This window comes from Ovis canadensis, chromosome 3, assembly GCF_042477335.2.
Source record: "Ovis canadensis isolate MfBH-ARS-UI-01 breed Bighorn chromosome 3, ARS-UI_OviCan_v2, whole genome shotgun sequence".
NCBI classification, from domain to species: domain Eukaryota; kingdom Metazoa; phylum Chordata; class Mammalia; order Artiodactyla; family Bovidae; genus Ovis; species Ovis canadensis.
The window spans coordinates 136152211-136168335 of record NC_091247.1 but is presented as its reverse complement, the minus strand read 5'-3'; the positions used below and the strand labels follow the sequence as shown (position 1 = coordinate 136168335).

Here is a 16125-nt window from a genome sequence, read left to right as displayed (position 1 = left end):
CACTCAGAACCTCAGAATGTGACCTGATTTGGAAAAAGCGCCTCTGCAGATGTCATAAGTTAAGCGTCTCAAGATGAAGTCATTCTGGATTTAGGGCATTCAATGACCAGTGCCTTGACAAGAGAAAGGAGAAGACAATTTGGACACATGAAGAGGAAAAAGGCCACGTAAAGCTGGAGGCAGAGGTTAGAGATATGCTGCCACGAACCAAGACACACTGGAAGCCACCAGAAGCTTGAAGGGGAGAGGAAGGTTTCTCCCCTTGAGGTTTCAGAGAGATCATGGCCCTGCTGATACCATGATTCTGGATTTCTAGCCTCCAGAACTATGAGAGAATAAATCTTCACTGTTTGAAGCCACTGAGTGTGTGCCATTGGTTATGACAGTTTTAGGAAACTAATACATCTCTAGAAGGACCTGCACGGGGGCAAAGACATGGGGCTGAGCTGTTCATCGCTAGAGAACCTAGATGCTTACTGAGAACAGTGTCTGTCACACACTAGGTGCTCCATAAAGATTTGTTAAGTAGGACTTCCCAGAAAGTCCAGGGGTTGAGAGTCTGCAGAATCCACCAGCCAATGCAGGGGACACAGGTTTGATTCCTGGTCCGGGAAGATCCCACATGCTGTGGAGCAACTAAGCCCATGGGCTGAAACTACTGAGCATGTGCTGGACAGCCTGTGCTCCACAACAAGAGAAGCCACTGCAACGGGAAGCCCCTGTACCAAACTAGAGAGTAGTGCCCACTCTCTGCAACTGGAGAATGCCCATGAACAGCAATAAAGACCCAGCACAGCCAGAACACACACCCAAATCTGCTAAGTAAATGCATGGATGCTTCAACTCTCAAGCTGTAGAAGGGTTCCCATAACTCAGGTTGACCCAGATGTGTAACCAGTCTTCCATGGTGGGTCCATCTGGAGCAGGCTCTCCCTTCTCCCCACCACCACCAGGAGGGATAATGTCTCTAGGTTTCTCCTCCCTTTCACTATGGTGGTAGGTAAAGGTACTGGCTTGGGAGTTAGAGCCTAGATCTAAGCCTAGACTTTAATCCTGTTTCCACTGCTTATACAAGCTATAGGAAGCAGATGAATGACCCCAAAGATATCTATGTCTTAATCTCTTGAAGTTGTGAATGTGTTGCCTTACTTGGCAAAAAGGACTTCAAAGATGTGATTAAGAATCTTAAAATGGGGAGATTCTTTCAGATTATCTAAGTGAGCTTAAAGTAATCTCAAGGGTCCCCGTAAGAGGAAGCGGGAGGGTCAAAGACGGAGATGCGATAATGGAAACAGAATTCAGAGCCAGAAAGGTCTGAAGAGGCTACGCTGCTGACTTTGAAGATTCAAGAAGACGCCACAAGCCAAGGAATGTAGGTGCCTCCAGAAACTTGAAAAGACAGGAAATGGATTCTCCCTATGGGCTCCGGAAGGAACACAGTCCTTTCTACACTCTAGTTTTAACCCAGCAAAACCCTCTACAGACTTCCAACCTCCAGATCTGTAAGATAATAAGTGTATGTTGTTTATGCCTGCAAGGTTGTAGTTATTTGCTACAGCAGAAGTAGGAAATGGATACAGAAACCTAAGGCTGTTTTCTCATCTTAAAAGCGGGTACTGTAATAAGTGCTTACTTCACAGGGTACCAGGAGGACTAAATGGAACACGCAGGGGACATTCAGGGCATAGCATCTGACGTGTGGTAAGCAGATCCTCCTCCGTGCCTGGGGACCCTGTCTCCTGGCTGAGCCTAGGCTCAAGGCAGGCTTCCTAGGGAAGGGGCTCTGTAACTGCATTCTGAAGGAGAAATGGGCATATCCTGATGGATTCCTCCACTGAAAAGCCCCCAGTGGCCTTCTCTGCTGCAGAGTGCCCGCCTTTCACAATGGTAGACCAAACCAGAGTAACTCAAACTTCAGAGGAATGTGTTTATGGGTTACCATGCACCATGGGTCACCTTGGTTGAATTCTCAGGCAACAGCAGCTCCTAGGCCTTACAGGTGATGCTTAGGGGAGACTTGAGAAAGCAGTGTCTCTTGGGAGAGGGAGGGAAGGAAGATCTCAAGACAGGAGAGCGATGTAGGGGACTGAGTACGTCCATAAGCAAATCATTGAATTCTTTGTGCTTATTACTCTGGGGTGTTGAGGATGAATATGTTTAGCAGGCTGATTTTAATTTTTCTTACCAGCATTCAAATCACCTTCTGTTACCCCCTTTCAGCAAGTCTGTTGTTACGCCAAGTTGAAAAAGGACCTCTTTCACAGTGTCATGAGTCAAACAGCCAACCAGCAGATGAAAACCTAAAAACTGCCACCAAGGGCTGCTTGGAAGTCTTCCAACTGCCACCGTGGAAGAAACGTAGAGGATGTGAGTAAGTGTTGCACTCATACAAATAAGTGAGGGGAGTCTACAGATACTTTAAAATCAGCATGCCTGGGGGCTTTGTCCCCATCCTGTACACATGCTCTGGAGGCGGGGCTTTCCAGGACAGGACCATAAAGATGAGTGTGGCTTTCCTGACATGTACGTTTTCTGAAGAGGACCCAGCCTTGGTTCCATCACGTGACTGGGACCCCAGGTGGAGCCCGTGATGGTGTTGGGAGAGGTGGTGGGCTACGTGAAGTTTGGAGAAAGGGCTGGTAAGTAGATGACTCAGGAAGAGGCAGCAGGTAAACTCACTCTTCATAAACATACTGGAAGGCAGCAACCCTAGAAGGGGAGGAGTGGCAAGTGTGGCATGGTTAATGCTTAGCTTAATGCACTTCATCTTCTCTGCCATCAGGATTGTCTTTTAAGAACACAGATATGATTGTTTCGGTCCTCTGCTGAAAACTCCTAAGTTCCCAGAACCAACTAATAAAGTCCAGATTCAGAAACCTTTCCTTCCCGGCCCCTCCCCATCTACTTCCTCCTTCTAGAGAAGTGCTGGGGTGAGACGATTCAGTTGGAGCCCTTTCCCTCAAAAGATCTCCTATTGTCAGGACTGCCCCTGTGGCCCAGCCGTGCTGCCACTGCAGGGGCCATGGGTTTGAGCCCTGGTTGGGGAACTAAGATCTCACAGGCTGTGCAGCCAAAAAGGAAAATAAAATGAAAAGATCAAACCCTTATTGTGCTGGTTCTGCTGCCTGAATTATCCCTCGCCCCCCACCCTTGGTGAAATTCTCCTTAGGCTTCAAGATCCAATATTCTCCTCTCCCCCAGGACCCAATTTTAACGTGACCTCTTCTCTGAAGCTTTTCCCAGCCTTGGTTACAACCAACCGCTCCTTCCTCTGGGCGTTCGCCATAACAGCTAACATCACTACGGTGCTTCCTACGAAGAGGAACTGTGCCTAGGACTTTATGTACATCGTCTGATTTCATTCTCTCAACAACCCTCCAAGAGAGGTACTGTTACTACTCTGCTTTATGAAAGTGAAAGTCATTCAGTCGTGCCCCACTCTTTGCAACCCCATGGACTGTAGAGTCCATGGAATTCTCCAGGCCAGAATACTGGAGTGGGTAACCATTCCCTTCTCCAGGGGATCTTCCCAACCCATGGATAAAACCTGGAACTCTTGCATTGCAGGCGGATTTTTTACCAGCTGAGCCACCAGGGAACCCCAAGGATACTGGAGTGGGTAGCCTATCCCTTCTCCAGGGCATCTTCCTGACCCAGGAATCAAAGCAGGGTCTCCTGCTTTGCAGGCAGATTCTTTACCAGCTGAGCTACCAGGGAAGCCCCTGCTTTATAGAGGAGGAGATTTGGCACAGAGATGATAAGAAACACAGGGGCCTGGATTCGATCCCAAACACACTGACTCCACGTCTGCACTCTTCTTTCTCTGCTGGACTCCTCCTTCCAGTGTGGAAGTCATCCCCTGCATTGCTGGGCATCCCAAACTGGCTAGTCTTTCTAAACTCCTGCTCAGTCAATAATACCTCGGTCCCTCTGGTACCCAAGCCAGATACTTCCACTCTTTCCCCTATCATTTCAACAGCAAAGTCCCAGGACTTGAGACCCAGCTTCACATCTCTCAGAAGTCCTCCTCCATCTAACTTAGGTACCCATCCTTTGCGTTCCCACCCAGAGCCAAGTACAAGGCCTGAGAAACAGTAGGCATCCAGTGTAGGCTTGGGTATCATTACTCTTTTTGTGAGGACTTAGATCAAGAGAGAAAGAATACATCTTCCAGAAAAACAGTGGCCACCTTGATATTTTATTTTTCATTTTATGGCCCTATTTTTAGTGTGTCAGACTCAAGGGAGGAATCCAATTAATCACTAAGTCCTGTTACTTCTATCTTCCAGCCAGCCCTTAAATCCGCCTGCTTCTCTCCATCCCCACGATCATCTCTCTAATTCAGTGTCCAGTCTCTTGCTGGTTCACAGCCACCTTCTCAGTGATCTGCGGGTTTCCAGCGGTGTCTTCTCTAGACTGCCTTGTGCCAGAATGCTTGTTCTGCACCACACAAGTGATCCGGTCTGCCTTCTGATCAAAACCCAGAATGGCTTCCCAAAGCCTTCCCAGGAAAATTCAGACCTTTGACGCGGGCTATAAGAGTCCTTCTCCCCCACCCCGTCTATCCGCACTAACTAACACTCCTCAGACCACACCCTTGCGCCATACTGCCTGTCAGGCCAAGCGCTCCCCCAGCTCCCAGCCTTCGCATGGCCTGTTCCCTCAGTCTCCTCTACCTCCTCTCTCTGTACCTGGATGCCCTCTGTTGCTCACATTTCAGGCTCAGTTTAGACATCCCTTCCTCCAGGAAGCCTTCTGTGACCTAAGTTTAGGTTGCTTTTCTTTGATTGATGGATTCATGTCCACTGAACCTGTGGTTGTCTTTTTAACTGAAGTATAATTGACCTATAACACTGTTAGATCCAGGTGCACAATATAGTGATTTGATATTTCTATACATTATGAAACAGTCACCAGGACAAGTCTAGGTACCATCTGTCACCATACAAAGTTACTACCATATTCTCATCATTAATCATTATTCCATTTTATAATTACTACTACTAATTATTATTAATTATTACCATATATTCTCCAGCGGTACATTTCACTCCCATGACTCGTTTATTTTGTACCGGAAGTCTGTACCTCTCAATCTCCCTCACCTATTGCACCTCCCCATCCCTCTCCTCTCAGGCCATCACCTGTTTGTCTCTGTACCTACGACTCTGTTTCCATTGCTATTTCTGTTCACATTTTTTTAGATTCCACATTCAAGTGAAATCCATCCAATATCTGTCTTTCTCTGCCTGACTCATTTCACTTAGCTTAATACCCTCTAGGCCCATGCACGTTGCTGTGAATGAATGGCAAGATTTCATTTTTTAAAGGTCTGAGTAGCAGTCCATTGTGTACATACACCACAACTTCTTTATCCACTCATCTATCAAAGGATACTTAGGTGGCTTCCACACCTCGTCTATTGTGAATAACACTGCAATGAACATGGGAATGCACGTCTCTGTTTGAATTAGTGTTCATTTTCTGAAGAAAAGTACCTAGGTGCGGCATTGCTGGATCACATGATGGTTCTATTTTCAATTTTTTTGAGGGACCTCTACAATGTTTTCCATAGTGGCTGCACCAATTTACATTCTCACCAACAGTGCACAAGAGTTTCACTTTTTCCACATCCTCGCCAACATGTGCTATTTATTATTTAGATTTTTTTTAAAATGTGCCTCCATGGAATCCTCCACTTCCTCTGTGCTAAACGTTATTACTCTCTATTCACTTATCAAGATTAACAGATTGGAAACCCCTCGGCGTGTTGGGGTAGACTGAATTGGTGTTCCCAGCTCTGCAGTCTCTCCTGTGCTAGAATGAGGCTGGAGCAGGTGCAGTGTGTACCCCTACCTCACTGATGCTGGACTTGGCTATGTGGCTTGCTTGCCAACGGAATATCAGCAAACATGACATGAGTGGAGGCTCTGCATGCACCACAGAGTTTAGCTTGGGTCCTTGCACTTCTGCTGTCTGCCTTGAGGAGAGTACATGCAGACATGTGAAGCAGATCTGAACCAAACTTTCCACCTACAACTTGACAGAGAGTCCCCTTCCCACCCCCACCCTCCACTGGAGCTGAACCATGAGCAAGAAAAACAAATTTTTGTTCTTGTAAGCCACTGAGAATCTGTTGGCTAACACAGTATTACTGGAGCAGACCTGACTAATAACACTGTCTCTATGACTCACTGGGCTTCCCTGGTGGCTCAGATGGTAGAGTCTGCCTGCAGTGCGGGAGACCCGGGTTCAATCCCTGGGTCAGAAGATCCCCTGGAGAAGGCAATGGCAACCCACTCCAGTACTCTTGCCTGGAGAATCCCATGGATGGAGGAGCCTGGCAGGCTACAGTCCATGGGGTCAGGAAGAGTCAGACACAGCACGACTGAGCGACTTCATTTTTCGCTTTTTTTTGTTTTTATCCCTCACTAGACTGCAACGGAAAAGGCAATGGCACCCCACTCCAGTACTCTTGCCTGGAAAATCCCATGGATGGAGGAGCCTGGAAGGCTGCAGTCCATGGGGTCGTGAAGAGTCAGACACGACTGAGCAACTTCACTTTCACTTTTCACTTTCATGCATTGGAGAAGGAAATGGCAACCCACTCCAGTGTTCTTGCCTGGAGAATCCCAGGGATGGGGCATCCTGGTGGGCTGCCGTCTATGGGGTCGCACAGAGTCAGACACAACTGAAGTGACTCAGCCGCAGCAGCAGACTGCAAGCTCAATGTGGGCAAGAAAGAACTGTGTCCCAAGCACATAGTAGGTGCTCAGGAAATCTGTTGATGTGATATATGACTGAATGAATGAACCTTGGCCAGTGATGGGTCTGTCTCTTTAGCTGGCATGTAAATTCTTTAAGGCCAAGAATGACATCTGATTTCTCCCAATATCACCTAGTTATGTCACTTCCCACATTGGGTTCTTGGTAGATATTCAATAAATATTTATTGAAATTAAATAAATTGAATTTTGTGGGCTGACTTGGGAATCAGCCCTTAATTTATGACATTATTTCTATGGGAAAAATGCATTCGGAGTGCCAAACAAATTTGCAAATGAACTTTTGGAACCTCACCCGTTCATTGGTTCAGGATTGCCAGTTTTGTGGAAATCCATAACTGAACACATGTGCTATGCTTTGCAATATGGGAGAAACTGAGAAGCTGCTTTCAAACCCAAGATATTCAGCCTGCAAAAATTCACTTTCCACCCACACAGAAAAATTCAGCATAGGTTGGATCTGAGGTTCCAACAATAAAATACTAGACTTTTTTGAGCTCATTGTTTGTCTAATTGCTTTTTATCAGCTTATACTGGATGCCCATTCTTCGTACTCGATCCAAAGGAAGCTAAGATCATTTTCTTGCACACCACCACCCCCCTCAACACATCCACTTTCTAGACATCTATGTAATAAAACTCAACCTTCTCAAAAGAGAAAACAAATTATTTTTCTAAATAAATCTGTGACATTTAAAATAAATACAGTGGGATGCGCTACAGTTATAAGGAAACATCCCCCTTTAGAATTCCTAATTTTGAATGGTACTGGGAGCTTAACATGAGTCACAGATATGAGGCTTAGTTTTATTTCATCTTAGGCCAGAACCAAGCCAGTTTGAAACCAAGTGATCTGACATGGCTGGGAAGGGCCATCAGTTCACAAACCTGGAATGTTTTAATCATACTTAACACATCTCAGCCTACCATTGGTAGACTTTCCCAACCACTCAATCTCCATTCATTTAACATGCATTTTTAAAGCACCTATCATGTGCCAGGCACTGTTCTAGATTCTGGGGATATGGTCATGAACAAGACGAGGCTCCCAAGCAACTTACATTTTAATAAAGGAAGAGGCAGAGAAAGAAGATCATTCAGGTAGTGATGTGTGTGTGTGTGTGGGGTGGGGGGGTAGCTGCTCCGTCATGTCCACCTCTTTGTGACCCCATGGACTGTAGCTCAGAAGGCTCTTCTGTCCATGGGATTCTCCAGGCAAGAATACTGGAGTGGGTTTCCATTTCCTTCTCCAGAGGATCTTCCTGACTCTGGGACTGAACCCAGGGAAGCCAGGTAGTGATGAGGCCAGGAATAAAATAAAACAGTGATGTCACTGGGAGTGAGGTGAGGCTACTTCACACTGGGTCATTAGTAGGGGGGGAGATGCGCGTGCTGGGACCTGATGAGTAAGAAAGCACCAACCGTGGCAAGATTTGGGGAAGAATTTTCTAGATTGAGGAAACAGCTGGTGAAAAGTCCCTGTGGGAGGAACAAGCCTGGCATAGTCTTAAGTTAGAACGAAAGGGCCAAGTAACCAAGGGCCTGATTCTTAGAAGCTCTGTATTCAGGTCCTGTGAGTAAGGGAGTCAGACTGAATTCTACAATGGAGGCCAGTGGAGGTTTTTAAGCTGGGGAATAAAATGATCTGGTTGAGATTTTTAAACGCCCACTCCTCTTGGGGCAGGGGTAAGGGAACAAGAGCAGAAGCAGCAGAAGCTATGAGCAGCCTTTTCTAGAAGGCTGGAACTCCTTTATCACAGCCCATCATCAATAAAATCCCTGGAGTCTTCAGCTTCTCCAGCTGTTCCCTTCACTGTTTTGTTCATCCTGAAACCAGGCTCTCCCTGAGGATGCCGATTCCTGCAGCCCACCAAGGGCTGGCTGCTTCCTCTCCCTCATCATAAGGGTCCTCCTTGTTTCTTGCTGCCTCTTTAGAATGATTCTTCTTCCCTTCTTTCCAAGCCTGCTCCCCACACCCCAGCTCGGAAGCTCAAGCCATTGGGCCATCTCTCCAGAGGCCCCCAAGGCCCACCCCATCACGACCATCCACAGACCATGCAGCCTGCAGGCAATACCTTTCTTTTTTTGAATATCTTGCTCCTCAGTTCCTCCAAAATTGTTCCATAGTCCTTCTTGAAGACTTGCCCAGCAAGCACTGTGACCCCTAAGTTGCCCACCCTCTCTGCCAATGATCTTGTCCTCCACCCTACTTCTGTTACAGAATCCCACCCCAGGCCCTGTCAGGACCAATAACTCTGACCCCTCCGTGACCTTAATTTCAAGTTCCCCATAGTCCAGGGGACTTCTCCAGGTCTCCAGGTCCCCAGGTCCCACAAGTCTTAAACCCCAAAACAATCTCCCCTGCACAGAGCTGGCTACCTTTTGCCATCCCTCACGCCCATCCTCACCTCCCTCCTTAGAGCTCACTTCCAGCTTGGAGCCCAGGGTCCACAATTGTAAGTATCCAAATCCATATCATCAGGCACCCTCAGCTCCTGGACCCCACTTTCCTCTCTTGAAAACTCCCTGCTGCTGCTTAGCCGCTTCAGTCGTGTCTGAGTCTTTGTGACCCCATAGACGGTAGCCTGCCAGGCTCCTCTGTCCATGGGGATTCTCCAGGCAAGAGTACTGGAGTGGGTTGCCATGCCCTCCTCCAGGGGATCTTCCCCACCCAGGAATTGAACCTGTGTCTCCTGTATTTCAGGCGGATTCTTTACCACTGAGCCACCAGTCCCATCTCTGGCTAACTCTAACTCTCCCCTATCCTACCGCTATGCCCACAGTGCCAAACGGAACCTGTGAAAGCAGAACCAGGCGTACTGCTCTCACTTCAAAAGCAAGACCATGGGCCTCACTTGCACCCTGACACTGTCTGGCAACTGCTCTTCATTTCCCAGCTCTGTTCTCTCATCCTCTCTCTTCTGTGCCTTCCCTCACGTCTCCCTTCCAACTCCAGGGCTCCCTCCCTCTCCTCACTCTCACTCATCATACGTTCCTGGAAATAATGCAAAGTCACATGAAAAGACACTGCATACACTTCTACCACTGACCTGCTCCTGAGCCCGTATTTTCCTCCTGCCCTCCCAGGACTAAGGATGGAGGGTCCCATGCTTCTGGCTGAGGCTGGCTGAGGCTGGCTGAGGCCTGGCCCCCACTGGCACAGAAGACCGTATTTTCTTTCATCTGCAGAAAAACAACACCCCACAATTCTCTTCTCTCTCCTGTATTGTCAGTTTCTCCCACACTACTAGAACTTTCCCAGCCGCACAAAAACACTGCTATTTCATGTATCTTAAAAACCAACTCTCTGGACTTCACACTTTCCTGCAATGTCTGCTCCGTGTTTCTGCTGTCTTTCTCAGCAAAGCTCCTCCAAAGAGCTGTCTCCGCTCCATCCTCTTCTCATTTTCTCTTTACAGTTTTATCACTACTTCCTGTCCTTGTCACAATTGGCAGTAATCACCTGCTAAGTCCAGTGGTTCAATTTGCTTTTCTTGCTCGACATCTCAGCACAATCTGGCGCGATGGACCACTCCCCTCCTCCTTTCTTCCCTGGGCCTCCAAGAAGCCACCTTCTTTAGTTTTTCCTCTCGCTTCTGGCTGTTCTCTCAGATCTACTTCTTCTTCATCTCCCTGACCCCTAAACCCTGCACCAATGCTCACTGAACTCAAAGCTTAGTTCTCCAACTACTCCTCTCCTCAATCTACGCCCCCTCCCTCACTGGTCTTACGACTTCACGACGTGTATCATCTGAACACTACTAACTCCCCAAATTCACATCTCCAATTCAGACATCTCTTATGAATGCCAGACCTGTGTTTGCCCATAGAGTGGCCACTAGCTACATGCGGCTATTTAATCACATCTCCACGGTGACCATCACCACCAGCTCCACCACTGTTACTGAATTAACTCCTGCACAGAGCTCTGCAAACCTAGAGAACCTACATCAGTGGAAAGGGTTGCAAAGATTATAGCAAAACTGCTTAGTGGGTGTGCGGCGATACAGGTCTGTTCGTGATCAGTTCATTTTCTTCAAGTCTAGTCTTAGGGAAGCCACAAGAAGAAAACGTTCCTACCCAATTACAATTATTCATGAGACTCTTCCTGGCCCTGCTTCTTTTGTCTGCCGGTGATTCTGACGGCAACAGCCCGGTAAGGAAGCTCAGTGAAAGGCAAGGGCAATTATGCATCTTGCTGCATCTCAGCTTCAGACTTCCTCCATGAACTCTTAATTAATTCCATCCCCATATTTTTATTTTGTTTTCTGAACCTCTTGCGTATATTGCATTTCCCCCCTCCCCTTCATTCCTCTTGCCTTCCTCCCCCCAAAAGCCTCTCAAATTCTCTTTCTCAGCCTTCTTTTCTTTCCCCAAATTGCCCCTTGTTTAGCCTTCAGCTTCTCTGCCCCTGTTCTACTCTTTCTTATCCTTTTTCACCTTTAAAAACTGAAAGCACCAACCTGACAGACACTGTTACGGTGTGTGTGTGTGTTTTCCTCTGCCTGAGCTGCGGCAGGCTCTCCTCTCCTCACTTCTATAGCAGAGCCTGAGTACTGGGTTGCCATGGCAACAGTGAATCCAACCAGGCCGGTCCCAGAGACACTGGGAGCTGCCATGGCGAGGAAGCTGCTACAAGTCGCCCTGAGCCTAGATGGGTCGTGAACATCGTAATTCAAGACTGAGCTGGGCAGATTCTGCCCGGAGACTGTGACTGCACATCAGGCCTGTGCACAGCTGTACCGCGCATCAGGAGACAGCATCGTCAATAATCAGGCTTCCGCGGAGCCAACCGAACGCGTGACATCGTGAGGATTCATTTGAAACATTTCAAACATGCCTATTCTTTTATCTCCGCTGAGGAAGAACCTTCTGTCTCTCTCTAATCTTGGAGAACTCTGCAGAAAGTAAAAGAAAAATTGACAGCCCCAACTTATCCCCTCTCCCCCACCTCCAACTCCCCCTACTCTTCCAGCTTGGGGACCCTCTCAGCCGTCCAGGTCAAATGATTTCAGTAACACCATTGTGGCTGGGAACATCCCCGAGAATGAATTTGGATTACACAATGATATTTTAGCGGGTGCCGAGATCAGTTCCCCCAGGTCATTGCAACGGATCCTTAAAGTAGGGCAACAAGTGTGCAGCTGCATCACACTGTTTCAAAATTGCAAGTCGGTGAGAAAACTCAGGAAATACCTTTGTAGCGAATGGCACCAACCGCAGTGAGGGTCTGTTGCTGCTAAACACTCCCAACAGGATTTATGTTTACCGCAGTTCGCAACACGAATTCTCCTCACCTAAAAATAAAGATGATGGCAGCTCAGATGGAATTATAAGCAACATCAGAAAAACTCCAACACCTTATCTGATGAAGGGCCACGAGGAGGCATTTATCAACTCAAACACTGAATGTCTGTGTAATGACATCGGGCAGTGGTTCTCAAGTCCTAGTGTATGGAGCAGTTTATCACCATCTCCTGGGGGAGCTTTTGAAACAGCAGATTCCCAGACCCCCTGCCGCTGAGACTCAAGTTGAGCAGGACTAGGGCAGGGGCCCAGGAATCTGTATTTTTAAAGAGTTCTCACAGGTGAACCTCTGTTAACCTCTGCTAACAGGTACATAGTTAGCTTTCTGATCTGCTAATAGTGATTTCCATGATCATGGAATCAGGTCAGCTGGTTTTCAGAGAGCGATAGTCAACAGCACCTTGGAGATGAGCATCAGGGGAAAGCAACAGGCTTTGACCCCAAGGGTCAGCAGGAGGTTGACCCACGGCATGAAAATGAGGACCACCCCGCCACACCCCTCTCAGGGGTGTCCCATCACCTCAGCTCCCAGCTCACTGCTCACACTCCCTCCACTGAAGGCAAAAAGAAAGGAAATTGGAGTTTTCCAATCATTCTCAGCCCCTGGAGCTGCCTCTTCTAGTTGCCAGGAAATAGCAGCCCCCAGAGAGGGAGATGGTGATGGGCAAACCCAGGCCCCAAAGGCAGGCCGAGCCTCCAAGCAGGGCCGGGGGAGGCAGGGAGGACCTGAGCCTCACACGGCACATTTTTTGCAGGCAAAATCCCACAGCAGGTAGTCAGGAAACCTGCAGAACTCAGAGCCAGGAAGTCGTACCTGCTGGAGACCATACGTAACTTCTTAAATCACACAGAGAAACAGAGTTCTAGAAGGAGTTTGTGAGAAAAGCAGAGTCCATTCTAATGAAAAGTCCATTCTAAGTTGACTTTGTGAAGAATAACCACACCCATCATCTCACAGTTCCCAGGGTGGCTGACAGATGCAGCGGGCAGGCCACGAGCCTGAGCCGAAATTAATCAGAATGTGGATACTTCCTTGTAGCTCACAGGACATCTTTGTAATTCTGGGGTGTTTTCACAAATGTCACAGAATCTCTCTGACCTTGTTTTCTCACCTGTGTCATGGTGATGGTATTGCTGACTTCACAGGGTTATTACCAACATTGCCCAGCACATAATACACACTCAATAAATGCTGGCTCTTGCTACTACATTGGAAAAAGTTTCCACGGTCCAACAAACATGTGAAACCTCACAGGCAAAAAGCAGCTTCCCTGGTGGCTCAGACGGTAAAGCGTCTGCCTACAATGCGGGAGACCTGGGTTCGATCCCTGGGTCGGGAAGATCCTCTGGAGAAGGAAATGGCAACCCACTCCAGTACTCTTGCCTGGAAAATCCCTTGGACGGAGGAGCCTGGTAGGGCCCAGTCTATGGGGTTGCAAAGAGTCGGACATGACTGAGCGACTTCACTTCACTTCAGGTTTCCTTAGCACAAGGCTTCTGAGAGCGTTTGAATACTCTGGTTATGATACTCGAGGGCTGCCGTTTATGGGGTTGCACAGAGTTGGACACGACTGAAGCGACTTAGCAGCAGCAGCAGCAGCAGCAGCAGGAGGGATATAGCAGGTAACATCTGCTCCCAGGACCACTTTTGCTCAGAACATTTAGTACAAAATGGGTCTCCAGAACATTCTATGAGAACTACTCTGAAAAAAAAGTGAAAGTGTTAGTCGCTCAGTGCTGTCCAACTCTTTGCAACCCCATGGACTGTAGCCTGCCAAGCTCCTTGTGTCCATGAGATTTCCCAGGCAAGAATACTGGAGTGGGTAGCCGTTTCCTTCTCCAGGGAATCTTCCCAACCCAGGGACTAAACCTGGGTCTCCTGCATTGTAGGCAGATTCTTTACCTTGTGAGCCACCAGGGAAGCCCATGGTAAAGAAAGGCCACCTTAACTACTACATTGGACCTGCTTCTCTAACTTAACACACTACAGGGGTTATGCCACAGCCATGTAGCTATCCCCTTGCGGTTGTTTTTAATGACCTGGTGTTCTGTGGATGTACCAGGGCATTTCAGTTTGTCTGTTCCTATCTCCCCAAGAGTTGAGGAAGGATCTTCCTTGGGTTTTGCCTCTGTAGGGCCTATCTTGGCTCAACCAGAACACCAGAGTCTTACTAATAGGAACTCCAGCAGTGAATCTAAGTGAAGAAAGTAAGGATAGCCAGCTTTGATGCCCAGTAGAAAACCCTTCCTAGGTCTTCAGGCTTTGAATGGCCAGACTAGAACTCTTCATCTTCAGAAAGTGAGAATCTATCAACTACTGGTGGTTCTCACGGTGGTTCTCGGCCTACAGTCTGGGATTTGGGGGAAGGATTTATGAGCTGTTTGCAATGTTTCAAAAAGCTGATTACAAAAACATACACAGACTAAGCAAGGCTACAAGTGTCTTTGCTTTGAGCTGGAATTTTATCAGCTCCCTGTGGTAGCACAGTCAGCACTCTGAGTGGCTCTTTTGAGATGCCCTTGATAAATAAAGCCTGAGAATGGGAACTGTTCCTTAATAAATGCAGTTTGTTGAGTAGACAAAAATCTTTCAACTATGGGAGCCCTGGGGGAAGAAATATAATAGACAGTGTTTAAATGTTGAAGCAAGCTGTTTGCAAAGTTTCTGTATGGTGAAGAACAAAGGTATATGAGATTCACTGGCCATCTCAGTGTGGTCATTTTGAATAGCTGCCTTTTCAACATGCAAAGGGCAATATGGCCTTTTTAGGAAAGTCAGAAGCTCTAAATGGCTTGCACATCATCTCTGTGACTTGGCTAGTACATGGAAACTGATGTCTTTGCTGTTCTTCTTAGAATAATGGAGAGGAAAAGAATGAAAAATCGGGGTGGGCTGAGAGCGTGTGACATTCATCATGTAATTAGGTAAGTCTCAGTTTTCTTTGCACTTTGTATGTTCAAATGGTCATAAGTCAAAACAACCATGAAAGAATGTTTGGTTTTCACAAATTTGGGGTTGATCCCACTTATTATGGGCTTTGACAGTGTATTAAAAAGCAGAGACATCACTTTGCCGACAAAGGTCTGTATAGTCAAAGCTATGATTTTTCTAGTAGTCATGAATGGTTTTGAGAGTTGGACCATAAAGAAGGCTAAGCACTGAAGAATTGATGCTTTCACACTGTGATGCTGGAGAAGACTCTTGAGAGTCCCTCGGACTGCAAGAAGATCAAGCCAGTCAATCCTAAAGGGAATCAACCCCGAATATTCACTGGAAGAACTGATGCTGAAGCTAAAGCTCCAATACTTTGGCCACCTGATGTGAAGAGTTGACTCACTGGAAAAGACCCTGATGCTGGGAAAGATTGAGGGCAGGAGAAGAAGGGGGTGACAGAGGATGAGATGGTTGAATGGCATCATTGACTCAATAGACGTAAGTCTGAGCAAACTCTGAGAGGTAGTGAAGGACAGGGAAGCCTGGCATGTTGCAGTCCATGGGACTGCAAAGAGTTGGATGTGATTTAGTAACTGAACCACAACAGTCATGGGCTTTAAGATCAGGGTAGGATTTAAGTCCTAACCCTGACAAGGCCCTATATATACATATATCCATGAGAAGACATTTAGCCTGAGTCCTCTTCATATATAAAACAAGGGTAATTTTTATTTCACTACATTATTGACAGATTTTGTTAATGTTGTTTATTATATTTGGAGGTTGGTATGTTTGTGTGTACAATTCTATGCATCTAGAGAGACTCCCTTTGGAATAGTAACTAGTACAGCATCGGTAGGATGCTAATAATTAGTTCCCCTCCTCTTTCCCTTGGTGAAAGCACTTTAAAACTGAAGAAAATGTAAAAAGGCATCCTTTTTATTTCAGTAAGCAGAAGCAAGAAGAAAAACTAAAACAGCCAGATAAATTAAGAGAGGGAGGGTGGGTGCCATATATTTCATGGTTCATGAATGTGTATAAGACTGTGGCCTGATATTAACCCCAAATTCCAAAGCCAATCCCATTGGGCATATTCAT

The 16125-nt window shown here is 47.0% G+C and overlaps 1 protein-coding gene across 1 annotated transcript in view; it reads right to left on the bottom strand.

Annotated features, from left to right (window-relative positions):
- The window catches only part of PLXNC1 (plexin C1), a 156845-nt gene that overhangs the window by 102748 nt on the left and 37972 nt on the right, over positions 1 to 16125 (bottom strand). The window contains exon 4 of the mRNA XM_069584197.1: positions 11982 to 12082. Coding sequence (XP_069440298.1) covers positions 11982 to 12082 — 101 coding nt within the window. The remainder of the gene's footprint in view (positions 1 to 11981; positions 12083 to 16125) is intronic.